The following is a 14,028-nucleotide window of genomic DNA, read 5'->3' as shown; positions in this document are numbered from 1 at the left end:
GGGCAAGGGAGGGTGGGATAAATTGGAAGAATAGGATTGACATATATATATATGTTAGTACTGTATATATATATATTAGTACTGTAATATATATATATTACAGTACCGTGTGTAAAATAAATAGCTAGAGAGAAGCTGCTGTATACACAGGGAGCTCAACTTGGTGCTCTGTGATGACCTAGAAGGGTGGTGGGGAGTGGGGAGGGAAGCTCAAGAGGGAGGGGATATATGTATACGTATAGTTTATCCACTTTATTGTTCAACAGAAATTAAAACAATATCGTAAAGCAATTATACTCCAATTAAAAACACCATATAATTGGCATTAAAATACCAATTTTTAATAAAATTGGAGAAGGGGATGACAGAGGATGAGATGGTTGGATGGCATTCTGACTCAATGGACATGGGTTTGGGTGGACTCTGGGAGTTGGTGATGAACAGGGAAGCCTGGCGTGCTGTGGTTCATGGGGTCACAAAGAGTCGGACATGACTGAGCAACCAAACTGAATTTGGTATAAATAATTTTAAAATGAATACTTCATAGGTTACCTGCACACAGGACTCAATTCCCTTTCAATAGTTTCATGGATTATATCATCTCCACCAAGAGCTTGAGGGCATACAGTCCTATGGGGAGTGCAGGAGTTTGGAGACTGACGCAGCTCAGTAGTAAGACCCCTTGAATCAGCAAATAGCAACCCAGTTGCTTTCTGACAGCAATGGAATCTGGAAATCAAATCAGTTGTGTCTTTCAGCTCCGAGAGGAAACAGCTGCTTGGCAAAGAAGTTATAGAGGGAATTCAAATGTCATTCAAACTGTCTGTTTTCTCTAGAGGCAATTGGATCCTTCAGTAGAAAACTTGAGGTGCTGTGTTTCTTCCACTGATAACACTTTTCTCCGTTTGCTCAGAATTCTATGTTCTGGGGTCTCTTTAGTTGACATGACTGAGTCAAAGGTGGGTGTGACTTAGCTCTTCCACTCAGAAGATGTTGGACTGTGCTTTTTATTTACTGACAAAGTGAATAATAGTGCTGCGCATGTATGAACCGTCATGGAGGGAGAGACCATCATGGTACAGAGGGCCAGGGAGGCAATACAAGCCTTAGGAGGTGAGTAGGATGTGTTCTTATCAATAAACCCCTTATCTGTTTACAAAGCCCTTATTCTTATTTTACACCACCTTTAAGCTCCCTCCCACTACCACCTCCAAAAGGCAAAGCAAGAATGCCTAAGAAAGTGATCAATGCCCTGTTAATGACTATGTAGAGAGAATTCAAACCTTCTGATAGTGATGGGAGCTATAGCAGACTCTGACCAAACTGGAAGAAAATCACTTTCACAAACCTAATGTCCCTTTATCATTCTCAAGACTCTGTAGTTGAAGCAGGTACTTTCTCCCCACATTACAGATGCAGAAATTAAAGTTCAGAAAAAGTAAATGGCATAGTCAAGGTCACAGACTAGGAAGGAGAGCAAGACATATATGTAACTCTTCTAACTCGTGGTTCTGATTTCCCCAGTATTTCAGTGTCCCTACAGAGGTAAGGCTTCCCTGGTTGCTTAGGTTGTAAAGAATCCACCTGCAATGCAGGTGACCCCAGTTTGATTCCTGGGTCAGGAAGATTTGCTGGAGAAGGAATAGACTGCTTATTTCAGTGTTCTTGGGTTTCCCTGATAGTTCAGCTGGCAAAGAATCTGCCTGCAATGTGGGACAGCTCAGTTTGATCCCTGGGTTGAGAAGATCCCCTGGAGAAGGGGATCTTGACTACCCACTCAAGTATTCTTGCCTGGAAAATTTCATGGACTACAGCCCATGGGTCCCAAAAAGTTGGATACGACTGAGTGACTTTCATTTTCACCTTCAAAGAGGTAAGGAAAATCAGATAGGTGGAACCTGTGAAAACAAGAGCAAGCACAGGAATGAGAAAGACAATTTTTCATTTCTTTCTTTCTTTATTTCATCCCAACTTTCTCAGTTCATCCCAGGTGCTGGAAAATGCCTAAGCATGAGAAGTGACAACCAAAGCATTTGGGGGGATCCCCCTAAGAACTTCATCCTTCTGGGTGTTTCTGACAGGCCATGGCTGGAACTCCCTCTCTTTGTGGTCCTCCTAGTGTCCTACGTGCTGGCCATGTTGGGGAACATTTCCATCATCTTGGTGTCCCGCCTGGATCCCCAGCTCCACAGCCCCATGTACATCTTCCTTAGCCACCTCTCCTTCCTGGACCTCTGCTATACCACCACCACTGTTCCTCAGATGCTGGTCAACACGGGCAGCTCCAGCAAGACCATCAGCTACAGTGGATGCACAATACAGTATGCAATTTTCCACTGGCTGGGATGCACTGAGTGCGTCGTTTTGGCGGCCATGGCTCTGGACCGCTACGTGGCCATTTGCGAGCCCCTCCGATATACCATTATCATGCACCGCCCTCTCTGCCAGCAGCTAGTGGCTGTGGCCTGGCTCAGTGGCTTTGGCAACTCCCTCGTTCAAGTGGTCCTGACAGTGCAGTTGCCTTTCTGCGGGCGACAGGTGCTAAACAACTTCTTCTGTGAAGTGCCAGCCATGATCAAGCTATCATGTGCTGACACAGCTGTGAATGACACCACACTGGCGGTGCTGGTGGCCTTCTTTGTGCTTGTCCCCCTGGCTCTCATCCTTCTCTCCTATGGCTTTATTGCCCGTGCAGTGCTCAGAATTCAGTCCTCCAAGGGTCGGCACAAAGCCTTTGGGACCTGTTCTTCCCACCTGGTGGTGGTCTCCCTCTTCTACCTACCTGCCATCTACATGTACCTGCAACCTCCTTCCAGCTACTCCCAAGAGCAGGGCAAATTTATCTCCCTCTTCTATTCCATAATCACCCCCACCCTCAATCCCTTCATCTATACCCTGAGGAACAAGGATGTGAAGGGTGCTCTGAGAAGACTTCTGGCAAGGATCTGGAGGTTCTGCATAAGGTAAAGACCTGAGATGTGGTAGTTTCCATTAGTTAGAGAAAACTAGGCAGGTGTATTGTGTGCTCAGAGTACTTTTCATTAAGGAGTCAATAAGGAAACAGTGTACTTGTTTTTGAGAGAGCCCAAAATTCCCTACCCAAAGTATCTCACTTCCTGTGTTCTCACAGTGTCTAAAGTCCCACCTTTCCCAAGGATCTTTAATTCTAAGAGGCTATAATTAGGAATCGTTTAAACAGAATTGATGAAAGGACACTTGCTCCTTGGAAGAAAAGCTATGACCAAGCGAGACAGTATATTAAAAAGCAGAGACATTACTTTGCCAAGGTCTGCCTAGTCAAGGCTATCGTTTTTCCAGCAGTCATGTATGGACATGAGTGTTGGACTATAAAGAAAGCTGAATGCTCAATAATTGATGCTTTTGAACTGTGGCACTGGAGAAGACTTGAGAGTCCCAGGGTCTTCAAGGAGATCCAACCAGTCAATCAAGCCTAAAGGAAATCAGTCCTGAATATTCATTGGAAGGGCTGATGTTACATCTGAAATTCCTATATTTTGGCCATTTGATGCAAAGAATTGACTCATTTTAAAAGACCCTGATGCTGAGAAAGATTGAAGATGGGCGGAGAAGGGGGCAACAGACGATGAGATGGTTGGATGGCATCACTGACTCAGTGGACATGAGTTTGAGTAAACTCCAGGAGTTGGTGATGGACAGGGAGGCCTGGCATGCTGTGTCCATGGGGTCACAAAGAGTGGGACACGACTGAGCGACTAAACTGAACTGAACTGAATTGATGTCCAGTAAGTGTCAAATTATTTAGCTTCTAATTTCCTGATCTTTTCCCTTTTTCATGTTCCTGGTTTTCTTCTGCTTCTCCCATTTGTCTCTTTCTAAACTTTCTTCCTTTTCCCATTACTTCTAAGCATAAGTAAGGTGAAACTAAGCCAGTCTTATACTACTTATAAGAAATTTATGCTCTTCTTCATTTATTTAAATCTTCATAAATTATATGTGCCTTTGAAAAATTTCCAAAACTGAAGTAGATTGCTTTCTTATTCCTGTCTTAAATGGTGCTTTTTTCAAGCTAAAGTTTTTTTCTATAGAAAGTTTTTCCACCATTGACTGAGAACTAATACAAGCATATGTATTGTGAATATATAAGACTCTATATTGGTTCTATGAGTACCAAAAAAAAAAAAAATGGCATAATCTCTTTTCCAAAAAAGGGAATGCACTCTAATTGAGAACACAGGATATAAATACATCATAATTAATGACAATAAAAATTTTAAATAACAAGTTCAAGTTTATTGCAATAGCTAGTATTTGTAGAAGACTTCCAAAATGTAAGAACTAGATTAGGTGTGTTTACACAGACCATTTTGTTTAATCCACAAATAACTTTATAATATAATCACCATGATGATTCTTCATTGTCATAAAATAAATTGATTATTAGAGAGGTTGCAATAGCTTGGCCAATGTCTTTCCAGTAAATGAAAGAACTGAGACCAGAACTAAACCAGAACTGTGTGGGCCATTTCTCTTAGTAGTAGAACAGATGATAATGTTAGAACTTTATATTTTGTTTTTTCCTGTTCTAGATTTATTTAAATTTAATTCATTCATTTTTATCCCTCTGCCATGCATATGCCAAATATGCAAGCATAAGAAATAATGTGTAACAACAGTAATATAAATAATGTATAAAAATTAGGAAAAAGCAAAATTGAAGAAGTCCTTCTACAGTAACAACAAAAAAGGAATATGAATCACAAAGCTAAAGCATTTGACCTAAGAGGAGTGAAAAAGTGAAAAAATCATGACTATTCCTGGTACCAAGACGACAAAGGATTTTTCCCCCTGAGCGACCATATATCAGCCACTGGGTAATAGTGAACATATATAATGATGCATGAGAGCTTACTCTTCTCATTTTTTCCTAATAACACAGATCCAATTCAACAAAGCAGTGTGACATGGAGGAAAGTCAATCCACACATATAGCTATGAAATGAACTGACCTAATTCTAGAACACATTGACAGTATTAAGTTTCTCAAAAAAGATGCTAGATTAAAGATGATCTCAAGGTCTTTTCTATCTTGCAATGTGAGGTGGAGACTAATTTTCTTTTTAAATAAGGACTGACCTTAGTGACTTGATTGACCATTTGAATGAACTTATGGTTGCTGGGGAAAAGGTAGAGGGGGAAGGATAATTAGGGAATTTGGGATGGACACGTACACACTGCTATATTTAAAATGTATAACCAACAAAGACATAATGTATAGCACAAGGAACTCTGCTCAATGTTATGTGGCAGCCTGGATGGGAGGCGAGTTTGGGGCAGAATAGATACATGTATGTTTGGCTGAGTCCCTTTCTTGTTCAGGCCTGAAACTATCACAACATTGTTAACTGACTATACACAATACAAAATAAAGTTTTTTAAATAAATAAAGATAAGGTTGTAAGAAAAATCTGGCAGTTCCAGATAATAATATTCTTTCTGGGTCCCTGAAATCTCTAGGTAAGAAGTCCAGCTACCCTAAGACATCCTTGCTAGGGAAACTGCAGGTAATTCTACTATACAAAACAAACGAGGCTTCCAGCCAGCTGTGCCACACCTGAGTGGAACCATCCTAGACCTGCCCGCTAGTTAAAGACCATCCAGTGACCTTGGTAGACATAATATGGAACAGATGAGTCTCCCTCCTAGCTGAGCTCTGCTCAAATTCCTAACCCACAAAATGGTGAGACAGAGAAGCCTGGTGGGCTACAGTCCATAGGACTGCAAAGAATTGGACACAACAGAAGTGACTTAGCAATAAAATAGTTGTTACTCTAAGCCACTAAATTTCACTCTGGGTGGGACAGCAGAGGGCAGTGGCAGGCAGCCATAGATAACTAGAATATCAGGGACCCCTAGACTATTCAATATTAGTTATATAAAGCCACAGGTAATCATGGTGAATTTTCCAGAAGCATCAATGTTATGCAACATTTTCAGGGAAAATACTTCAATAACTCAACTAATAAGTAAACTAAAACATGTTTATATTATAATCAACTGACATGATAGATATAAAACATATAGGTAAATTTTTATAATGAAACACAAGGCTCTAAATATTATATATGCTCTTGGTGCTCTGCTTTGTTTTACAGTAAACTTCTTGAAATTCACCTTCCTCTGCCTTTGTAACTACTTTGTAGAAAAATGAGAAAAACTCATGAAAAGGAAATAATAGAATGTGTGTGTGTTTCATGTATTCTTTCAAAAATATCATTTTTCCCAAGAAAGATTTGGAAATATATTGGTTTGTACTGTGAATATAGAGAGACTCCTTAAGAGGTTCTTGGATGTAGTTATATGTTGCCAATTAAGAGCAAAGCCATGGTCTTCAATGGCTACATCTTGGATACTTTACTCAAAATGACTCAGTGTCTAACCTGGTGTCTCAAGGTGTCTATCCTGAGTAGCCACCCTCTTCAAGTGAACATGAAAGTCAGCAGAATATCAAAATCTTCCTCAGGAAAGCTTGGTAATATATATTCTAAAATTTCACTGCCACCTATAGAGGGTCAGCCTTTGATCGATAAAGGTTTTTCACACACTAAATATGGGGTTTGCAAAATATTCAGGAGTTGTTAACCATATTATCTTGTGGCAGAATCATTAGTTATTGAGATTTGTTACTCTCATTTATTCTGGGGGTGGAGGTGCGGTTAAGCCATCACAGTGTTTCTCTAAGTGCTTATTTTACTGAAAATCACAGACTTGACATTTTATAATACAATTATGGTGCATGGTTTATATTAATATTTTCAAAGTTATCACATTTGGCCATCTCGAGAACATAGTAACAACCAATGACCTTGAGAGATGTTGAGAATAGATATTACTGCTGGCACATCCTGACAATTTCTTTTTTCATTCCCTTTTACCCCAAGGATATCTGTTCACTATGTTGCTGACTATGTGTCTGACACTTCACGACCCCGTTGACCACAGCATGCCAGGCCTCCCTGTCCATCACCAGCTCCCAAAATTTACTCAAACTCATGTCCATTGAGTCAGTGATGCCATGCAACCATCTCAACCTCTGTCATCCCCTTCTCCTCCTGCCTTCAATCTTTCCCAGCATCAGGGTCTTTTCAAATGAGTCAGCTTTTCACATCAGGTGGCCAAAATATTGGAGTTTCAGCTTCAACATCAGTCCTTCCAATGAACACCCAGGACTGATCTCCTTTATGATGGACTGATTGGATTCCTATGCAGTCCAAGGGACTCTCAAGAGTCTTCTCCAACACCATAGTTTATTTTACTGAAAATGACAGACCTGGCATTTTATAATATAATTATGGTGCATGGTTTATATTAATATTTTCAAATTCATCATATTTGGCCATCTCAAGAACATAGTAACAACCAATGACCTTGAGAGATGTTGAGAATAGATATTACTGCTGGCACATCCTGACAATTTCTTTTTTCATTCCCTTTTACCCCAAGGATATCTGTTCACTATGTTGCTGAACTCAGGTTTGGCTGCTCACTGCTCAAAAGTCATGAAAGAGGCCAGGTTGGTGGAAATGAAAACTTGCTTTGTTTCAGAGACTGGCAACCGGTTGGAGGTGGAGGGAGTGGATGCCTGTCCAAAGGCCAACTCCCCTTGGCAGAAACAGCACAGTCAGCTCAGGCAGTCATCTTGAAATTGGTCATTGGTAGTCCAACCAGCATCATCTTAATTGTTTTTGTTTGTTTGTTTGCTTTATTATTTTATATTGAGATACAGTGGATTAACAAACAATGCTGTGACAGTTTCAGTGAACAGTGAAGAACTCAGCCATATATATGTATGCATCCATTCTTCCACAAACTCCCCTCCCTTCCAAGCTGCCACATAACATTGAGCAGAGTTCCATGTACTATACAGTAGGTCCTCGTTGGTTATCCATATTAAATATAGAAGTGTGTACATGTCTATCTCAAACTCCCTAACTGTCCCTTCCCCCCTTACCTTGATTATTTTAAGTACAGTTGATCTTCGGTTCCAGGGTCAGTTTGTTCCATTTCCTTGAGGCCAGTTATCAGAATTCTGGCAGGTTATGTCACCACTACAGTCTGGTCATCATGTAATTAACTTGTCCACAGGGTAGATGTTTCAATATCTATAAGACAGCTCACAGGAAGGACATGACTCAGAATATTATCTACAGCCTCTGAGAAGGAACCAAAGGGCCTTGACTATGCTTAATGACTAAACTATTATTATTTAGTCTCCTTTGTCTACTTTCCTTTGTTTCTATATGTCCTCATTTCTCTGATTAAACTTATTATTTGCCTAATGTTTTTCCGCAGAGAAAGGCAAGCTGAGAACATGGTGGAGGTGGGGGCCAGCACCCTAGGGTCTTGCTGTTTCAATTATATAATGTGTGAAACGCACACCACGAAAATTAGAATCATGATCTTACCCTAAGTATACTGAGATTTATCATTTTCTTCCTTTGAACCTCAGTATCATCTATTTTAGGAAATCTTCCTTGCTGAACTAAAAGAGACACACCAAAAATTCCTCTAGTCCCATTTCCTCAGCCCCAACTCCTGAAACCTCCCTTGGTCATCTCTTGGCACACATGCTCAATTCTCCTGTTCACTTTTTATTCTGGCTCTAAAGCTATTGCCTCTCAACATCAAGTTGACTCCTTTGCATTCCTCTTTGCAGAACTGGGACTCTGAGTAAAAGGCTTCTTACTGGTTGGCAGCTTCCTGTAAATTCTTCCAGTTAGAAGCATGGTAGTCAGGCTAAAGGAGACAGAATTACTATTTCATCCTGCTTTCTTATATGTCTCAAATTCATCTCAGATTTACCTCAGCTGCAGCAGCATATTCCAGAGGCAGCAGCTGCCCCAGTATGCAACACTTGAAGAACCAGACCTTCATATCCCTCCGGAACACCAACATCAACCCAGCAGCTCTCCTTTCTCAGAGGCTGAGATTCAACCCCATGGGACCCTCTTCCAAAGATCCAATAAATCCAACTTACCTGCTGACTGAAGTTGCTTCCCACATGAAACTTTTGTCTTTTTCTCTCTTGTCAAGTGGACAATCAGTAATCTAACCATTCCTGATGTTCAATTTTCTCTGTTAAAACACCTGGTCTGGTTTCTATCATGACTATAGTCAAAGAGGGCAAAGACAATATAGAGAGTGCATAGGATCAGTGTAGAAAAAAGTGAAACCAATGTTAGTGGAGTGTAGACTTCATAATATGTCAAGGCTGGACATAGAAGCAAGTCAGCAGAGTAACTAAAAATGCATCCTTGTTAATGCATTTCAGATCATTGCCTGCATGTCCATGAATATAATTCATTGTCATCCTCGTCCATACTCAGTGTCAGCCATGCCACGGAGAAATGTCATCCCACCACTGTGTCCACCAGGAAAGGCAGTAGTTTGAAGCAGTCTCTCCACCTGGAAAAATATTGCAGTCAATAGTTTACTACATAACATCTATTCTTTTAAGGATAAAAATCTAAGTTTTAAAAAATCCTCTATAGTGAGAGAAAATGTCAAAGGACTAAATCTTCAGGAAAAACATGGAGGAAAATAACCCTCTGAGATATACTTCTTTTAGGTTTAAAGCCAACGGTTTTATTGAGGTGTTACTTCATATCACACAATTCATTCATTTATAATGTACAATTCAATATGACACCTGAAGCACAAGCTACAAAATTTTAAAAATAAACAGGTGAAACTGAAAATGTTCTGAACAGCAAAAGAAACCATCAGTGAAATGAAAAGACAACCTAAGGAATAGGAAAAAATATTTGCAAACTATATATCTAATACAGGGTTGATATTCAAAACATATAGAGAACTTGTACAATTTAATAATAAAAAAATAACCCAATTAAAAATTGGCAATAACTTGAGTAGAGTACATGAAAGGCCAAAATGTACATGGAAAGATACTCGACATCACTAGTCATTAGGGAAATTCAAATCAAAGTCACAGTAAGCTATCACTTCACATCTGTTACAATAGCCATCATCAAAAAGACAAGGGCTAAATGCTGGCATGAATGTGGAGAAAAGGGAAGATTTGTGAACTATTGGTGGGATAGTAAATTTTTTCAGCCACTACTGAGGTTCTTCAAAAATATAAAAATAAAACTACCATATGATCCAGAAATTCCACTTCTGGGATAGGAATGTATCCAAGAAATAAAAACACTAACTCAAAAACATATTTGCAGTTATGTTCATAGCAGCATTAGTTGCAATAGCTATGACTTCGAAACAGTCTAAGGGCCTGTCAATGGGAGAATGAATAAAGAAGTTGTGACACAGATATAAGTGTAGATAGAGATAATGAAATATTATTCAGCCACAAATAATGAGAAAGCCCTGCCAATTGTGATCGGGATGGACCTTGAAGGCATTATGCTAAGTGAAATAAATCAGACCAAAATAGACAAGCATTATATAATCTTATTTATGTGTAGAATCTAAATAAAAATAAAACCTCATAAAAAAAGAGGTAAGACTTGTGTCTGGTGAGGAAGAAGGAGGTGAGAGAGGGAACTAGAGAAAGGGGGCCAAAAGATCAAGGTTCCAGTTATAAGATAAATAAGTAATCAGAATGCAATGTACAGTGGGATGACTTGAGAGAATAGCATTGAAACATGTATATTACCATATGTGAAATAGATTGCCAGTCTGGGTTCAATGCATGGGACAGGGAGCTCCAGGCTGGTGCGTTGGGATGACCCTGAGGGATGGGATAAGGAGGGAGGTGGGAGGGGTTTCAGAATGGGGAACACATGTACACCCATGGCTGATTCATGTCAATGTATGGCAAAAACCACTACAATATTATAATTAGCCTCCAATTTAAATAATTTTTTTAAAAAAAGAATGCAATGCACAACATGAGACTATAGCTAACATGGCTGTATGCTATATAGGAAAGTTACTAATAAAGTAGACCTTAGAGTTTTCAACACAATGATATTTTTTTCCTTCTTCTTCCTTCTTTTTTATTGTTTCTATATGAGAAGATGGATGTTATTGAATCTAGTGTGGTAATCATTTCACATGTATATAAATCAAACCATTAAGCTGTACCCCTTGAACTTGTAGAGTGAATATGTCAACTATTTTCAATAAAACTGGAAAAATAGAAAATTCAATGACTTTTAGTATATTCACAGATTTGTAAACTCATCACAATTTTAGATTTCTTTACTTCAGAGAATGCTCACTCCCCTTAGTCATCACACTGCAAAAGTTCATTCCAGCACACCCCTAGTCCTAGGCAACCATCTACTTTCTGTCTCTATGGATTTGCCTATTTAGGACATTCCTCTGAAATATTTGAGGTGCATTTTTTCTTCGCAGTGATTCCTGGTACCCTAGAGTTTCCCCACTGAGGCTGAAGCACCTGCTGTTTCAGTGGTGTAAAGAAACCATTCTTTTTTTTTTTTTTTTTTACTTTATTTTACTTTACAATACTGTATTGGTTTTGCCATACCTTGACATGAATCCACCACGGGTGTACATGCGTTCCCAAACATGAACCCCTCTCCCTACCTCCCTCCCCATAACATCTCTCTGGGTCATCACCGTCCACCAGCCCCAAGCATGCTGTATCCTTCTTAACCTTGACATTTATCTTTAAAAACCTAAAGGAAAACAACCGTGAAAATTCATTGGAAGGACTGATGATGAAGCTGAAGCTCCAATACTTTGGCCACCTGATGCAAAGAGATGACTCACTGGAAAAGACCCTGATGCTGGGCAAGATCGAAGGCAAAAGGAGAAGAGGGTGGCAGAGGATGAGATAGTTAGATAGCATCACCGACTCAATGGACATGAATTTGAGCAAACTGCGGGAGATAGTGAAGGACAGGGAAGCTTGGAATGCTGCAGGCCATGTCGTTGCAAAGAGTCAGACACGACTTAGTGACTGAACTGCAAAATTCAGTTTCTCAACAAAATTTCCTGGAAATTGTTCTAGCCTTTCCATATGGAATAGTTTTGGTACTCTTGTCAAAAGTAACTTGACCCTATATGTGTGGTTTTATTTCTACATTCAATATTTTATTTCATTGGTTTATATAACATAATTTCTATATATATGGAATAATTACCTGATAATCATGATTAAAACTTTAAGAACCATAGAGTCTATGTAAAAGAAAAAAAGCTAAATGAAAAATGTGGCCATGATTATTTGAGGGTCAGGAATTTAGGAAGGACTCTACTGAATGGTTTTCCATTGACATCGGCATGGTCCCAAAGAATCAGAGTTAGGAGCTCTGGCTTGGTGTGATGTTCCATAAGAGCTAATAGGGAAAGGATACACGTTCAAACTTTTCAAACTTAAGACTACAGAAGCAGGGACTTCCTGATTATGTGGCTAAGACTCCATGCTCCCGATGCAGGGGAATTACTAAGTTACTAAGATCAATCCTGGGTTTGATCCCTGGTCAAGGAATTAGATATCACGTGCTGCAACTAAGAGTTCGCATGCTGCAGCTAAAGATTCTGCACACCACAAGGAAGATGAAAGATCCCCATGCAGTCAAATAAATTAATTAATTAAAGTAACATACACTTTTTTAAAAAAAAGAACGACAGAAGCAGAAGTCAAAACTCAACAAGAAATGACCATTTTCCACCTTTTCCCCCCACATATGGTCATGCACTCCCTCATTCGCTTCATTACCTGCAAGGTTATTTGTCTTTGTCCTTCTTACTTTCTTCTCAGTCTCTCTGTGTAGTTTCCCAGCTAAACAACTTCAACCTGAGAAGAGAATGCAATGTACCAAGCAGTTTGGTGGTTGTGTTCTAGGATGTTGGTCTCTCTGCTGGTCAAGGTAAAGTTCACTCCCCGGCTTTCCTCTCTAATCTACCTCCTAACCCACCCTGTGGCAGGTGGCCTGACAATTTAGTGCATGAGAAGAGTTTTTCCTAGTACCTCAGACCTACATATTTTTACAGAACCAAATGAAGGAGATGAAAGTGGGTAGGCAGCAACCAGAAACAGCTATGTTGACAACTTCTCAGTTCTTCCTATAGATATATAAACCCTGGTTTCACAATGGTACCAAAATATGCATTCACTATTCAGATATGTTTTTATTTCAAGCATTGGCATTTGAATTATGTAAGTCATTGTTATTAGTAATTACTAGATAGTGTAGCCATAACAAAATCTAAGTGGCAAAAGGAAGGTGCAGGCATCCTCTAGTCCATGGCCACAGTATTAAGGAAGAGGAAATGGAGTGCCCCAAAAGTAAGGTAATATTCACAGGCTTCTAAATGATAACTAAGTGATAACTGACCTGAGATGGAAACTTAGGAAATATGTTTGTGCTTTTTAGAAACACAGCACTTCCCCTATAGCATTTTGTGGATTTTGGTTTTTGTAAAATTTTTTGTACTTTGTGCTATGAAGTAAGAGAAAGAGAAAACCTACAGATAGATCTTTCCCCCTTGATGTTTTTCAGCCTATCATTTTGTCTCTACCATAGGCAAAAAAGAAGCTTCTTTTCTGTGTAGCTCAGTTGGTAAAGCATCTACCTGCAATGCAGGAAACCTGGGTTCAATTCCTCGGTCGGGAAGATCCCCTGGAGAAGGAAATGGCAACCCACTCCACTATTCTTGCCTGGAGAATCCCATGGACAGAGGAGCCTGGTGGGCTACAGTCAATGGGATCACAAGAGTTGGACACAACTTAGCGCTATCTTTCTTAGGAAAAAAATATGTATATAGTTGGCTTTGCATTTGTCCTTATGTACATACATAAAACTATGATGGTGACTACTGCAGGAAAACAGAATGGAGTTAGAATGAGAAAGTTTAATGCTTCTCTTTACATAAACTCAGTATACATGTGGGGGCTTCCCAGGTGGCACTAGTAGTAAAGAACCCTCCTGCCAATGCAAACGATGTGGGTTCTGTCCCTGGGTCGGGAAGATCCCCTTCTCCCCACCCCCCTCCCCGGGAGAAGGACATGGTAACCCAGTATTCTTGCCTGGAGAATCC

At 39.7% G+C, this 14,028-nt stretch overlaps 1 protein-coding gene across 1 annotated transcript; it reads left to right on the top strand.

Moving 5' to 3' along the window:
• The first annotated feature begins 2,010 nt into the window (after positions 1–2,010).
• LOC101107959 (olfactory receptor 2B11) lies at positions 2,011–2,967 on the top strand. The gene has a single exon (XM_004008741.3). It carries the CDS (start codon positions 2,011–2,013, stop codon positions 2,965–2,967), a length of 957 nt encoding a protein of 318 aa, XP_004008790.2.
• Positions 2,968–14,028: the final 11,061 nt, after the last annotated feature.

Source organism: Ovis aries, chromosome 5, assembly GCF_016772045.2.
Source record: "Ovis aries strain OAR_USU_Benz2616 breed Rambouillet chromosome 5, ARS-UI_Ramb_v3.0, whole genome shotgun sequence".
In the NCBI taxonomy this organism is placed as follows: Eukaryota; Metazoa; Chordata; class Mammalia; order Artiodactyla; family Bovidae; genus Ovis; species Ovis aries.
Note: the sequence above shows the minus strand (reverse complement) of the source record. Positions and strands in the feature narration are given on the sequence as shown.

Excerpts from the sequence above, each read along its gene's own strand:
- LOC101107959 (XM_004008741.3), top strand. The coding sequence starts at position 2,011 with ATGAGAAGTGACAACCAAAGCATTTGGGGGGATCCCCCTAAGAACTTC.